Source organism: Triticum aestivum, chromosome 4B (assembly GCF_018294505.1).
Source record: "Triticum aestivum cultivar Chinese Spring chromosome 4B, IWGSC CS RefSeq v2.1, whole genome shotgun sequence".
Taxonomy (NCBI): Eukaryota; Viridiplantae; Streptophyta; class Magnoliopsida; order Poales; family Poaceae; genus Triticum; species Triticum aestivum.
In genome coordinates this window covers 497,570,497-497,586,457 of record NC_057804.1, presented here as the reverse complement: position 1 = coordinate 497,586,457, position 15,961 = coordinate 497,570,497, and the positions used below count along the sequence as shown (strand labels likewise).

General features: G+C 42.3%; 1 protein-coding gene across 1 annotated transcript; it reads left to right on the top strand.

Annotated features, from left to right (window-relative positions):
• Positions 1–5,177: 5,177 nt before the first annotated feature.
• Positions 5,178–15,754, top strand: LOC123092916 (nuclear pore complex protein NUP155). Its single transcript, XM_044514773.1, has 13 exons — positions 5,178–5,462; positions 6,983–7,152; positions 7,712–7,838; positions 9,715–9,977; positions 10,062–11,691; positions 11,764–11,976; positions 12,092–12,339; positions 12,453–12,846; positions 13,410–13,594; positions 13,678–14,023; positions 14,686–14,904; positions 15,080–15,408; positions 15,538–15,754. The coding sequence occupies exons 1-13, from the start codon at positions 5,298–5,300 to the stop codon at positions 15,638–15,640; spliced, it is 4,392 nt and encodes a 1,463-aa protein (XP_044370708.1). The 5' UTR covers positions 5,178–5,297; the 3' UTR covers positions 15,641–15,754.
• Positions 15,755–15,961: the final 207 nt, after the last annotated feature.

Here is a 15,961-nt window from a genome sequence, read left to right as displayed (position 1 = left end):
TCTCAATAATTATTTTATTGAAAAACCGGTCGTGACATATGGTCTATGCATTCACACATGTATTACGGTCATTAATACAATTATAGCATGAATAATAGACAATTATCATGAACAATGAAATATAATAATAACTATTTTATTATTGCCTCTAGGGCATATTTCAAACAGTTAGTAGGCTGGCCAAAAATAGACCAAATTCCAACAACCCCCCACCAGATCCCAAAGGCACACACAAATTGTCTTTGGTTCCAAAACATTGTTTATATATCGGTAATGCGGTGGAGACTGTTAAGTTAAACTTCCACCTAGAACTCTACGGTAGACTACAACTTGAACAGTTGACTAAGCCTTAAAGTGCAAGTTTTCTGCGAATCAAGTTTCACACAAAACCTTGACTGATACCAGGCTACCGTGGGACTTCCCCATGGGTGGAGCTTATGCGTCATACTTCAAGGCATTTCATGAGTTTACTAGAGAGCACCTGACTCCCAAAGATTGCGACGTTTAACTACCAGACTCATATATATATATATATATATATGTGTGTGTGTGTGTGTGTGTGTGTGTGTGTGTGTGTGTGTGTGTGTGTGTGTGTTATTCAAAAGGTATTCTACATAACAACATCTCTGCTTGAATAAATCACCCAGAACACATTAGGATGAACATCAGCCTACCATCCAGATTAGGAGGGTATTGCATCTTCGTGGAGTGATATTATCAATAGTAAGGATACTCTCCTCTCAGCTGACTAACAATTTATCTTCCAATTCTAATTCACGAGATGTCCGATCACATGGAGTAGGTTACCACTATGAACAACTCATATTGTGAGCCTCATACCCATCTCCTTCGATGCATTATCTATCACGTTATGTGATGGACCCTCGGTAAAAGGCCAGATTTTTAGATGTTTGGATAATCCAACGCAATAACTTCGGAGTTTCTCATTTTCCCGACACACTTTAATATTCTTTGTGCACGTCAGACGATTCCATGTTATCCTTTGAGCTACTCACTTTGGCGATCACGGTTTGATTGGCGCAGTTTATAAGGATACTCGGTACAAGTTTTTCAACAACTGACAAGTCATTCAAGAGCCAACGAAGCCAATCTACTTTGACCATAGTTGTATCTAGTGTTCAGAGTTCTGCTTCCATTGTTGGCCTCGCTAAGATGGTGTGCTTGCAAGACTTCCAAGAAACAGGGCTACCTCCATGAGTGATTACATATCCGCTCTTGGCCTTTATCTCATCAGCATTAGAGATCCAGTTTGAGTCACTATACCCCTCAAGCACCTTTGGGTACCCAGTGTAGTGAAGTCCATCACTGGCAGTGCCTTTCGAATAAAGCATAACTCTCTCGAGGGCTTTCCAATGATCATTCCCGGTTTTGAAACAAATCGGCTCTGTTGGTTAACAACAAAAGAGATATTAGGTCTCGTAGCACTGGCTAAATACATAAGCGAGCCAATAATATGAGAATATTTCAATTAATCTCTAGCAATTCTTCGATTCTTTTGGAGTAACACGCTAGCATGATATGGTGTTCGAGAGGGTTGGTGATGACCCACAAGTATAGGGGGCCGCAATAGTCTTCGAGGGTAGTATTTCATCCAGATTTATTGATTTGACACAAGGGGAGCCAAATAATATTTATAAGCCTTAGTAGTTGAGTTGTCAATTTAACCACACCTGAGAAGCCACTTCCTTGCAACCATTTATTAGTAGCACAATGCAGTGGAAACAATAGTACCAGTAGTAACAGTAACAGTAGTACCTTTGTAGCAATCGAGAAAGTGACGGTAATAGTAACTTTAGCAAAGACGATATTATAACAACGTAGGCATGGAGTAGCGATAAATATTTGGATGAAATTCATTATATAACAGTCACAACCTAGAGCGATGCATAATAGTTCCAATTCATCAATCATATGCGACATGTATTTCATATATAGTCATACATGCTTGTGGTAATAACTTGCATGGCATCTTTTGCCCTACCCTCTTGTGACAGTAGGGTCCTAGTGGAAACTAAGGTAAATTAAGTCGCTCCTTTTACTAGAGAACCAGAACAAAGTGCAACAAGTAGTGAATACATGAACTCCTCAAATTACAGTCATTGCCCGAGAGTATCCCAATTATTGCAAACTTGGGGTCTACCGATAGGAACAATAATAGGTGCATATAACTTGCAGATAGGATAAAAAACTCAAATATATCATGAAAATATAATAGGTTCATATTTGAAATCATGACACTCTGGCCCTGATGACAGGCATTAAGCATAACAATGTCATAGTAACATCAATCTTAGAACATAGTTGATACTAGGGATCGAGCCCTAACAAATTGACTCGATCACATGATGAATTTCATCAATCTTAATCTACCTCCAGTATGCCTACGATGGAATTACTCACTTCCGATGGTGAGTGTATGTTGTTGATGAAAAAAGGTGTTGTTTTGTTGCATGTAAACTTTCATATTTATAAGCAAATCATCAATAATGAACCTCCCAGGAACGAAGGCACTTTGGGTTGGGCTAATAATCCATGGAAGCAAAACCTTAAGTCTAGCAGCAATCATCTTGAATGTTACCTTATAAACAACATTGCATAAACTAATTGGTGTAAGCTGCAAAACCTTTTCAGAAGTATTTACCTTGGAGTCATGACAATCGTAGTGTCATTCCACCCTTGCATCATTACTTTGGAATTAACAACATTCAGAACTTCCATCACAATATTGCCTCCTAGCATGGGCCAAAACCTCTTATAAAAGATTGCATGAAGACCATCCGGGCCCGGGGCTTTAAAATCACCGACAGAGAAAAAGGGCCTTCTTCACTTCATCGGCAGTGTATTGGTCCATTAGTGAATTATTCATCCCTTCTGAAGCCCGTCGGTCGACTTTATTCAGGAAATTATTATCTGGCAAAACCACCTGCCAGGTAAATAGTTCTTTAAAGTAGCCTGTGATGATGTTGTTTAAATCCTCTAACTCTTCCTTCCAAACACTTGAGTCATCAGGGAGCCTTCTAATACAATTTCATTGCTTCCGAGACGTTGTCGCCTTGTGGAAGCAAGACATGTTCCTATCTCGATGAAGGAGCCAGTTGGCATGCCCATGTTGCAGCCATGTCAGCTCCTCTTGATCAAGAAAATTCTCAATGAGTATTTGCGACTCCTTAATTTCCGTCGGACCTCACTTGTCAAAGATCCTCTTATTAATTTTCTCTAGCTCCTTCGGCTTATTAATTCTCTTTTGGGCCCTTTTAGGGTGTCACTGTCCCAAAGAAACAGATCATCCTTCAGTGCTTTTGTACGAGCAGCAAGGGAGGGCCCCACCCCAGCAAGCTTCGCTCATTCTCAAGCACTACTGGCAATCTCATTGATTGTTGTTTCACTCAGCCATCGCTACAAACATTCTTTCACCCCTCATCTGTTGTCCCATGACCGCAGAAAAATAAGTTGCGTCGACATAATTGGCATGTGATCTGAATGGACATGATGCTCATGGATTAAAGCCACATAAAGGAACTCCTTGGCCCATTGTTCGTTGCATAAAGCTCTATCGAGCCTTTCTCCGATAACTCCTCTACTCCATGTAAAAGTATCACCAATGGTCATCACTTTTTGTAACTCACGGTCATCCATGCAGTCTCTGAAGTCCTGCATGTATTGTTGCGATCTGGTATTTCCACCTTCCTTTTCACTGGCAACCATAATTTCATTGAAGTCCCCCTATAATCATTCATGGCTCTTTTGCATGGTTCTCATATGCGCCCATGACATGTGTTTCATGTCTAAATTTGCTTCTCCAAAAAAACCTGTGAAACGCCAACCATTGTCATCCATGAAAAAACCATATATGAATATATGAAATTAGGTGAGGAATAATTTAACACGACTTCATTTGATAGATTGTAAAAAAGGACAAAACCTCTAGATCGTCCATCACTATCAACAATATGAAAAAGATCAAAACCTAGCTTCACCCTTAGCTTAGTTGCTTTAGCTGTACTCAGATGAGATTCATACAAGAAAACCGCATCCATTTTCACACGCCCTCGAAGATCCAAGAGCTCTCGAACTGCAGTGGGTGAAAGCATTCCACGACAGTTCCAACTAATTAGCTTCGTTGTGTCCGGTCAGCGGAGACGACGACGAATGGTGAACGAAAAACTTTTGGACAACGGGAGCCCCTAGAGGACAGCAAACCCTAGTTATAACGCTGGGGGACAATAGGCCTGACAGGAAAATCCCTCGTCGGGACATCAAGCTAGCATCGAACTCTCAATTGCCAATACTATCACCTCGTGCCATAGTTGCATGCATAGCCTCAACGCGGAAGGTCGAAAGGAGCAGCAGCGGTGTTGCGGTCGCCCGCCGAAGTGGCGGCCGATGATGAGCAGTTACTTAGACCGCCTTGCGCGAGTTCTTGTACGCCGTGGCCGACATATACGATCTGCCCCGGAGTAGGAGAAATGTGCCGTGTAGCCACTAACTTCTTTGACTTCCTCTGCCATGTACGGATCTAGGGGGGGGCTCATTCATATTTTTTTGGAACACAGTACAGACACAAGCGCTCATACATACACGCATACACTCATCCTTGTGAACACACACACGAACACCCTACTCTCTATGAGCACATTCGAGAGACTGAGCCGGCATATCATCTTAAGATTTACGAAGTCACCGTAGGCGCCTTGTAGTCGACGGAAATGTCTCCTCCCACTGAAAGCGCATCGGCGAAAATACTTAAATAAATTAAGAAATAATGCGAGAACCAGGAGTTGAACCCTGCTTGACTGGGAATACTATTGTCCCTCTAATCATCCAACTACAGGTTGGTTCACACCTTTTTTTTTGCGAAACCTTTAATATATTCGGTAACACACCTTTCACCTTATTCAAAACATCAACTGATGGTACACAAACTTCTGAAGTAAAAAGATGCAAAAAGCATTCGGCGCGTTGGAGCTGGCCTCACAACCGGGTTCCGTTGGAATGGCACAAACAGAAAACGGATCCCGACCGAGCTCGGACACAAGCACCACCACGCGTACCGTAAAAAAGCCGTGCCCCGGGCCACCGGTGAGTTTCACGGGAAGGGAAAATTTCCCCAACGCGCCACTGCAAAATCCGGACCCCGCCCACGAAAGCCTCAAACCCCCGACCAAACCCCGCCGCGCACCGTTCCCCACTGCCCGCCCCCCCTACTCGCGCTCTAGGGTTTTCCCCCGCCTCTCGCCGTCCCCCGCCCCTCCTCCCCGCAGAGGCGCGGCGCTCCGATGATGGCGTGGGCGGAGGACGAGGCCATCGGCCCCGACGTCGCCTCGGCGGGGCTGCACGTCTCGGAGTGGATCGGCCGCGACGCCGCCGCGCAGCCCGACCTGGAGGAGGCGCTCGAGGCCTCGCGCTACGCCTCCCACCCCTACTCCTCGCACCCCAAGGAGGTAACCCCCGCGCCACCGGCAGCGTATGTGTTTTTTTTTTTTGGTGTATCTGAGGCTTGCAGCGGAGCTACGCGTAGGTTAAGCAGCATTAGTTCTGGGGCATTCGCGGACGTTTTTTTTAGTCTTTCTGCTCTCCCTGTTGGGTTGGAAGCCGTTGAAGGCCGAGGAGAACACGATGTGGTTGAAATTGGACCTGTTTATTTGGAACTTGATAGAAAATCGAGGTCAATTTTTGACATAGATGCAGCGGTGTATCATTTTGTCAAGTTTGGCTGCCTATGTGAAACTTCGCGGCAAATCCTGTGAAATTTCATGTAAACTCTGGGAAACAAACTAAAGTTATAACCGTGCGCATTTGGCAATTTACACGGGAGACTAAATCAGGGGGATTCTAGTATTTAGGGGACCTCCCTGTTTTGGGGTTGTACACAAAGCACAAGATGAAAGCAGTGTAAGTTTTGCAACATCACCGACCACCGTGTGAAGCAGTGAGCTTCCTTCTTTAGTAAGGTTCATTCATGTAAGCAGGCCTAAGCATATAAGCGAAACCACAGAGGATGCATCCGCTCAAAGGAGAGCTTAAACATGTCTCTCGGCAAGCTCATTGCTGTTGTACAATGCTATTTAACAGTAGACCCTCTAACACTAGACCTCCATATCGTAAAATGCACTTGTTTTTCTAGGCGTGTATTAGTATTTACTAGAATGCATGCATATATTCACTTATAATTTATAATTACGCTTAGCTTCAGCTTAAACTCAATAATCCTTTGAGTCTGAGTTTGGGTTGATTTGGTGCTGAGCTCGTATCTTGTTGAGCTGAGCTTGTCTGCAACATTACCTGCAACTTCTCCTTGTTGCCCGTGAATTCTCCAACATCCTTTGCAGAACAGATTGATTAGAGTATATGCCAGCAAGACACAGTTTAACTTCCTTCGAATCTTTCAACCTCCAGTGGTTAAAGCAACCACTGTTTTACATTCGAGAGTCTGCAGCACAGTACTACCAGCCCAATGGCATTCTTGTTCTTGCCACGCGGAGGTTATTTAAAATTTGCTTTTCCCACCCACTTAGACTCTTTTAGGCAACGAGCGTCCTTCATTCTGGTGACAGATTCAAAGTTCTACTCCCTTCGTTCCATAATTCTTGTCGTGGTTTTAGTTCAAATTTGAAACAAAATTTTAGGATTTAGGAGCTATTGTTTTTTCTTGCTTGTTTCTGTGGGAAGTTTTTGCCTCAAATGCAGTTGATCCTCGAGTCTTGCTAATCAACAATTTTCATGATACTGGGTAACAATTGTTGATATTAGTGACTGAGATCTTCCCTTACTCCTTTGACTGTAAAAGTGTACCTTTTCAATCACTTAAATACATTGGTTTAGTATAAGGCCTAGTCTTTTCTACCTTCTGTGTGAGTTGTAAGTTATATTCTGAAGTTATTATGCATTTTGAACACAATATTTTTGATTGTATTCTTGTGAAGTTAATAACTATATAAGATACTTTCATGTTCTACTGCAGTGGCCTCCTCTAGTGGAAGTTGCAGAAACTCGGCAGCTTCCTCCTATGCTGATTGAGAGATATAATGCAGCTGCTGGTGAAGGAACAGCTCTTTGTGGAATATTTTCTGAAATACACCGGGCCTGGGCAACTGTTGACAATTCATTTTATGTTTGGCGCTTTGATAAGTGGTAATTCATTATTTTTGTTTGTTCATCCCCTTTGCTGACACACAACTTAAGCTAAAAAACACCAGTGGTACTTTATGATGCGACTCTTGTTACTTTGCATCTCAAAGTTCGTGCCATTGTTTTGAATAGTTTGCCAGGTGCAGCACAGTTCCTCTGTAATTTTTTTCTAGAGAATGCCTTAATACCATTCCTTTTGATATGCATGTTTGTTTGGTCGAAATTGAGTGTAATGAGTCTATGATGTGTTACCTTCTATTAAACCAAGCATCTATTATTGTCTATGAAGCTGTACCTTCTTTTATTGTACCTTGCATTTAGGCAACATAACTGTATAGTAGTTGTTGAAAATTATCTTCCTGTATTTCTGTGTAATCGCATAGATGGCAAAGATCAGGTCTGATTAGCAAAAGTAATTTCACCTCTATATAGTTAAATCCAATGATTAGCACAAATGATCTCACTTCTCATCAAAATTCGAATAGTAATCCCCCTCACTGGTGATAGGCCATGTTTGTCGCTAACCATCTAATACATGGTATATTTTTTCTCTATTTACCAGGGATGGCCAGTGTCAAGAGTATCATGCAGATGAGCAAGCAATTTGTGCTGTTGGACTTGCTAGAGCAAAGCCTGGGATTTTTGTCGAAGCAATCCAGTACATTTTGATTTTAGCAACTCCTGTGGAGGTAAGAATGCTTGCGGGTTCTCCTGTGCAAAATTTGAGATTCAATCATTAAACTGAGACAACAACAACAACAACAACAAAGCCTTTAGTCCCAAACAAGTTGGGGTAGGCTAGAGGTGAAACCCATAAGATCTCGCAACCAACTCATGGCTCTGGCACATGGATAGCAAGCTTCCACGCACCCCTGTCCATAGCTAGCTCTTTGTCGATACTCCAATCCTTCAGGTCTCTCTTAACGGACTCCTCCCATGTCAAAATCGGTCGACCCCGCCCTCTCTTGGCATTCTCCGCACGCTTTAGCCGTCCGCTATGCACTGGAGCTTCTGGAGGCCTGCGCTGAATATGCCCAAACCATCTCAAACGATGTTGGACAAGCTTCTCCTCAATTGGTGCTACCCCAACTCTATCTCGTATATCATCATTCCGGACTCGATCCTTCCTCGTGTGGCCACACATCCATCTCAACATACGCATCTCCGCCACACCTAACTGTTGAACATGTCGCCTTTTAGTCGGCCAACACTCCGCGCCATACAACATTGCGGGTCGAACCGCCGTCCTGTAGAACTTGCCTTTTAGCTTTTGTGGCACTCTCTTGTCACAGAGAATGCCAGAAGCTTGGCGCCACTTCATCCATCCGGCTTTGATTCGATGGTTCACATCTTCATCAATACCCCCATCCTCCTGCAACATTGACCCCAAATACCGAAAGGTGTCCTTCCGAGGTACCACCTGGCCATCAAGGCTAACCTCCTCCTCCTCACAGCTAGTAGTACTGAAACCGCACATCATGTACTCGGTTTTAGTTCTACTAAGCCTAAACCCTTTCGATTCCAAGGTTTGTCTCCATAACTCATTAAACTGAGAACTTGAAATAATTTGATAACCTGTGAAAAATATAGTTTGGAAAAGAGGGTCAAATTTACTCTTCCCACTAGCCTATTTTCTTGCAAATATCGAGGTAGAACAGAAATTTATATTTTACAAAATGATGGACACAACTCTTACATCTATTCTTCAGTTTTTTTTTGGGTTTGCATGTGACTATTTTGGCGTTCCACAATGCTTGACTAGTGGAGCACTGGATGCCACCCCTGTCTGGCTAGTTGCATATAGCCATGTCATACCCTGTAGTTCTGCCAAGGTGATTAGATCCCCATGCAGCATATATAGGGTATGCAGTGAACTACGAAAAACATCAGCATGGAGCTTACCAACAGAATACCAAACTAGTCATTATTTTCTCTCCTTCCTGTCAACATCTGTATAGGAACCTAACAATGCCCTTGTGTGGCTTGCTTGTTAGATAGAAATAATCTGTAATAACAATGGTTATACTGATACGAACGGTTATTCGGTTACCAGCTTGACCATCTAGAATTGCCGAAGTATTGATATGCTCAGAATCCAATTAGATGGATAATTTTTGTTTGCTTGATAGAAAGAACTCATTCAAATGATTGTGTCCATTTTTTCATTTAAGCCTTGTGCAGTCACGTTACTGAGATGCCATTTTAATTAAGATTTGTGGAAATAAAAGTTGCATATGCCTAACAGCTTCATGGCTGCTACTTTCTGTTAGGACAGAGAATGCTGTAGGTATAATATTAGAATACTAGAAGTGATTTAAAGCAATCAATTATAGTGAAGTATCATTTATTGGAGAATGATACACATCACAGAAACGTTTTCTGCTGAACTGAGGTTGATATAAATCCTCTGGTTACACAGCTGTTTTCCTTTTTCTGATTTTCCATTCATTGATTGACATTTACTGTTGCGAACCTGCAAATCATGCAAGCTTTTACAAAAGTTACTATCTAGGATACTTATTTTCTGGTCAATAAATATACACTCACCTACATCTGTTGTGTCAGGTGATGCTTGTTGGAGTTTGCTGTTCTGCTAGTGCTGATGGAACAGATCCGTATGCTGAACTTTCATTGCAACCTTTACCTGAGTACATGATTTCTACTGATGGTGTCACAATGACATGCATCACATGTACAGATAGGGGTCAGATTTTCCTGTCAGGACGTGATGGGCATATATATGAATTGCAATACACAACTGGTTCAGGTTGGCGTAAACGCTGCCGTAAAGTTTGCCTTACCACGGGTTTAGGCAGTCTTCTTTCCAGGTATCAGCTGTGAAATAATCTGACCTTTTTTTTGCCTTTTATGTGTTTCTGGTCACCTGCTTATTCAGTTGACTTGATTTTCAGGTGGGTCCTGCCAAGTGCGTTTAATTTCTCTGCTGTTGATCCTATAGTGGACATGGTTATTGATGAGGAGAGGAACACTATCTATGCACGCACAGAAGGCATGAAATTGCAACTATTTGATTTAGGAGCTAGCGGTGATGGTCCCTTGAAAAAAATCACTGAAGAAAAGAACCTTGTTGATCCACGAGATGCACCTTATGGTGGTCGAAGGCCTAATGCATCAAGAGCTGCACGATCCCCGAAACCATCAATAGTATGCATCTCACCTTTGTCTGCCATGGAATCGAAATGGCTCCATGCTGTTGCTGTTTTATCAGATGGCAAGAGATTATTCATTTCAACATCAGGTGGAAGCAGTTCTTCAGTTGGACTGAACTCTGGTTTGCAGAGGCCAAGCTGTTTAAAAATTGTTGCTACTAGGCCTTCCCCACCTCTAGGGGTTGGTGGGGGACTCACATTTGGTGCTGTTTCTGCTGCTGGCAGAGCTCAGCCGGAGGATCTGGCGTTAAAAGTGGAGTCTGCTTTCTATTCTGCCGGCGCTCTTATAATGTCAGATTCATCTGCTACAGCTATGTCCTCCCTTCTAGCTGTGCAGAAAGATTCTGCTGCCCAGTTATCACTGCCTAGTACCTTCGCAACAGCTTCTAGAAGCTCTAAGGCTCTCCGCGAAACAGTCTCCGCTTTGCCAGTTGAGGGTCGGATGCTTTGTGCTTCTGATGTCTTCCCACTTCCAGATGCTGCTTTCATCATGCAGTCTTTATACGCTGATGTGGAATGCCTTTCAGCATTCAGAAAACTTTCTGAGAAAGCATCTGTAAAGCTGTGGGCCAAAGGTGATCTTCCTACCCAACATATCTTACCACGGAGAAGGATGGTAGTATTCAATACAATGGGTTTGATGGAATTAGTTTTTAACAGGCCTGTTGACATTCTAAGGAAGTTGTTTGATGGGAACACCTTGAGATCACAAATAGAAGAGTTCTTTAATCGCTTTGGTGCTGGAGAGGCTGCAGCAATGTGCTTAATGCTAGCTGCGAAGTTACTTTACACTGAAGATAGTCTGATAAGCAATGCGGTTTCTGAGAAGGCTGCTGAAGCATTTGAGGACCCTGGGCTTGTTGGAATGCCTCAACTTAATGGCACTACTGCTTTGTCTAACACTCGAACTCAGGCTGGAGGCTTCAGCATGGGACAAGTTGTTCAGGAAGCAGAACCTTTGTTTTCCGGCGCATATGAAGGGCTTTGCTTATGCTCATCCAGACTTCTGTATCCTGTGTGGGAGCTTCCAGTTATGGTGGTTCGGGGGCTGATAGGTTCCAATGACCACGGGGATGGTGTGGTTGTTTGTAGGCTTTCTACTGGTGCCATGAAAGTTCTTGAGAGTAAGATTCGTTCGTTGGAAACATTTTTGAGGTCCAGAAGAAACAAGAGAAGAGGACTTTATGGGTATGTTGCTGGCCTGGGTGATTCTGGTTCCATACTGTACAAAACAGGGCCTACCATTGGTGCTGGTATCCATAACAATGGAAAGACCCCCTACCGCATTAGAGACATGGACTCTGCAGATCAATCTGCATCGAATAAGAAGCCACGGTCGCTTTATACATCAGCAGAACTAGCTGCTATGGAGGTAACATTTCTGTAATTTCTCAAGGAAGAGAAAATCTAAATTTGTTTGCTTAATACTTTACTTGTATAACAGGTGAGGGCAATCGAGTGCCTTAGGCGGTTGCTTCGGAGATCTGGTGAAGCACTTGTTCTACTTCAACTTCTTTGTCAGCATAATGTTGCTCGCTTGGTTCAGACACTAGGCAATGATTTGCGTAAAAAGTTAGTTCAGTTAACTTTTCATCAGTTAGTATGTTCTGAGGATGGTGACCAGCTTGCGATGCGGCTTATTTCTTCACTCATGGAGGTAGCACTCTTCTCCCTCTCTCTCCGCTCTGCCCAAACTGTCAACAAAAGGGGAACAGCCTTGGTGATTCATCACTCATTGCAGTTTAATCTGTACTTTCATTTGATTTTTGCAGTACTACATTGGCCCAGAGGGCAAAGGAACTGTTGAGGATATCAGCACTAAATTGAGGGAGGGCTGTCCTAGCTACTTCAATGAGTCAGACTACAAGTATTACTCCGCAGTTGAGAGTCTCGAGAAAGCATCTATGACAAACAACCAGGACGAGAGGGATATTCTTGCTAGGGAAGCCTTCAATCTCTTGACCAGAATTCCAGACTCTGCTGATTTGAGTGCTATATGCAAGAGATTTGAGAACCTACGGTTAGTTCCTTACTGAATCATCTTGTATATGATAAAACAAATCTATAAATCCTGAACAATTTCATTTATTCGGTCTGCAAGCTGACTCTGTGTTTTGTTGGATGGGAGTTCAGATTCTATGAGGCAGTAGTGCGGTTGCCACTACAGAAGGCTCAAGCACTTGATTCCAATGCTGATGTTATTAATGGGCAAATTGATGCAAGGCATCATGATACTATAACTGCACAGCGTGTACAGTGCTATGAAATAGTTATGAATGCTCTGCGTACACTCAAAGGTGCGGGACGAAGTGGGGCACCTGGTCCAGTGACTGCCCTTGATCCAGCTTCTCGAAGCAAATGTATCAAACAGATTATTCAGCTAAGTGTCCAGTGGCCAGACACAGCTTTCCACGAGCATCTATACAGGACACTTATTGAGCTTGGTCTGGATAATGAACTTTTGGAGTACGGAGGCTCCGATTTGGTTGCTTTTCTTCAGAGTGCTGGTCGTAAGCATCAAGAAGAGGTGAATCCTAATAACAACCTGGTATTGTTAGAGATGTATTTAGTATGTTAACTCAATTGAAAATTTTGTTAACGTGTTGAATCTGAAGGCCTTGTAGAAGAGTGTAGAAGAATATCTTGCATTTTTGCTTGAGCTGCCTGCCTTATCGATCCTACAGGCTCCACCACTGCCTCAACTTAATATTGTTCTCATCTTAATAAAATGGAAATTGAAATTATTAACATGAGTTCATTTAGTTTATATCCTGTTTAGTGTTAGCTGAAAGGTACACCATCTGCTAAAGTTTACATGGAGCCTGCCCATATCTTGTCTAATACCAGCCAGATTCAATCATACTATCATACAATTGTTCCTGCTACTTGGTTTTCTTTTTGCTCTGATAATCTAAAAGTGTCTTCTTCAACTTCTGGCTATATGATTCCTTGCATTAGAAATGCCTGTATGTTTGCTAGATCTTTCCAAGTCATCATCATCGTAACTTATACTGAGTTCAAGACTTTACTGTGTTATAAAAGAATATACATGTTGTGCTGTCCTGATTGTCTCTTTCTTCCACTTTTAAGGTTCGAGGGGCTCCTAGGTTGGATGATTTAGGTGCACCTATTTCTACTAGCCAAACGAAGTATCTTGAGCTCCTAGCAAGGTACTATGTTCTCAAGGGGGAGCATGTTGCTGCTGCCAGGATGTTATTGATATTGGCAGAAAGGCAGTGTTCCAATGCCGAAGAAGCTCCTGCTCTTGATCAGAGGTCTCCAGATTTTGTTGTGCTTCTTCTCTTTACCTTCGTATGTCCATGTGTTGTATCTATTAACACCTAACTTTGGAATCCAGGTATCAATATCTGAGCAATGCTGTGCTACAGGCCAAAAGTGCAGGCATTGCTGCTGATTCGTCGAGAAATCCTATTGACAGTAGTACAGTGGATCTACTTGAAGGCAAACTCGCAGTGCTTCGGTTTCAAATGCAAATTAAACAAGAACTGGAGTCTATGGCTTCACGGCTTGAAACTATCCCAGGCAGTTCTGAATCACCCAGCGACCCCTTTCCTCGTGATAATGTTCTAGCTGATGCAGAATCTGCCAAGGAGGCCAAGGACAAGGCGAAAGAGCTTTCACTGAATCTTAAGAGCATTACTCAACTATACAACGACTATGCTGTTCCATTTAATCTTTGGGAGGTATGATTTTCTGTGTTTCATGGAATTCAAGTTGGATCACAACATTGTTACATGATTTCAACTCTTGCCTTTGTGGAGCTGAGGTCTTAGCAAATGGACTTCTCAAAACAACCTTTCATGTCCTGTTTGTTAGCATGCTCGTGTGCATTCCACTTATTCACCTAAAATTTTGAACCCTAACCAACATTGAAGTTGCATGAGATGTTGGTTGATGTGCACTGTAAGATCATGCTGGCTTATGATTACTATGATGTACTCCCTCCGTTCCCTAATATAAGACCTTTTTAGCTGTTCCAAAATATTGGCTACATACATACTAAAATGAGTGAACATACATACTAAAATGTGTCTAGATACATACGAATCAAGAAAAAGCTAAAATATCGGGGAACGGAGGGAGTATGAAGTGTGCACTACTGGGAAATCTTGCTGCTAGTATATGTTTCTTTTCTCAGAAAATAAATCATGGTGCTCAATAAGTTTGCCTAGTTCCAAAACAAAAGAACCTCAAGGCAAACTGACGTTCTGGCTTTGGTGTTCTTGCCTTTCTGTTGTTGGGTCATGCATTTGTACTTTGGAGTGCCTTTTACTTCGTAAGGCTTACATCTGTTATGGGTAATTACTCAAAAAGTTGACGGCTTAAAGCTTGTTGTTGTTGTTAGGTTTGCCTGGAAATGCTCAACTTTGCAAATTACTCTGGAGATGCTGATAGCAAAATTGTCCGGGAAATTTGGGCCAGACTCCTTGACCAAACACTGACAAGAGGTGGTTTAGCAGAAGCATGTTCTGTGGTGAAAAGAGTTGGCTCAAAACTAGATCCTGCAGATGGAGCTTGTTTACCTTTGGATATAATATGCCTTCATCTTGAGAAGGCTGCGTTGGTATGTGTACATGGCATATATATATATATATATATATATATATATATATATATATATATATATATATATATATATATATATATATATATATATATATATATATATATATATTTTCATACTTAGCAGCAGTGCACTTCACAGGGAGACTTATATCATCAAATGCTCGTATCTACAGGATAGGTTAAGTTCAGGACAAGAATTAGTTGGTGATGAGGATGTTGCAAGAGCCCTTCTTGGAGCCTGTAAAGGTCAAGCCGAGCCTGTGCTTGCTGTGTATGATCAACTGTTATCGAATGGCGCAATCGTGCCCTCACTTAATCTGAAGCTGCGGCTTCTGAGATCAGTTCTCGCAATCCTTCGCGAATGGGGAATGTCGGTCATTGCCCATAAGCTAGGCACCACAACTGCTGGGGCTTCGTTCTTTTTGGATGGAACATTTTCGCTGAATCAAACAGGGTCTTTGCAGAAAGGTGTTCGAGATAAAATAATTAGTTTGGCAAACAGGTAAGCAGCTTAATCCCCGTGAGTCAAATTGCTAATCCTTTTTGTTTATACTTGCTATTTTAGTGTCACCTCTTGTAAATCACATAAGCACCACAACTCTACATGCTCACATTGTGTTTGCATCTTCAGGTATATGACTGAGGTGAGGCGATTAAATCTCCCACAGAGCCAAACAGATAATGTGTACCGAGGTTTCCGTGACCTAGAGGAGAAATTGTTATCTCCTTACTAGCCATTCTTTATTTGTCCTCTCAACATTGTAAAGTGTGGGATGCACATTTGTTGTTGTACCAAGTATGGGAATAAAGCCAAGACAATCTTGATTCAACTGGACATTGATCTCTCATACGCTGTTTATCCATGTAGTGGAATTTTGTGCAAGAACCCAGGAGGGGGCTCATCACGGATCAAATTGTTTGTACATCCTTTTATATGTCAACTGTTGCCTGAATTTTGGAAACAGAGCAGTCTACCTTGTTTCTTTGTGATGTCGTTTGATTGTGTTGTGATGAGATTGTGTTGCTTCCGTAGTGTTGTTAGTTCCTAGTTAGAA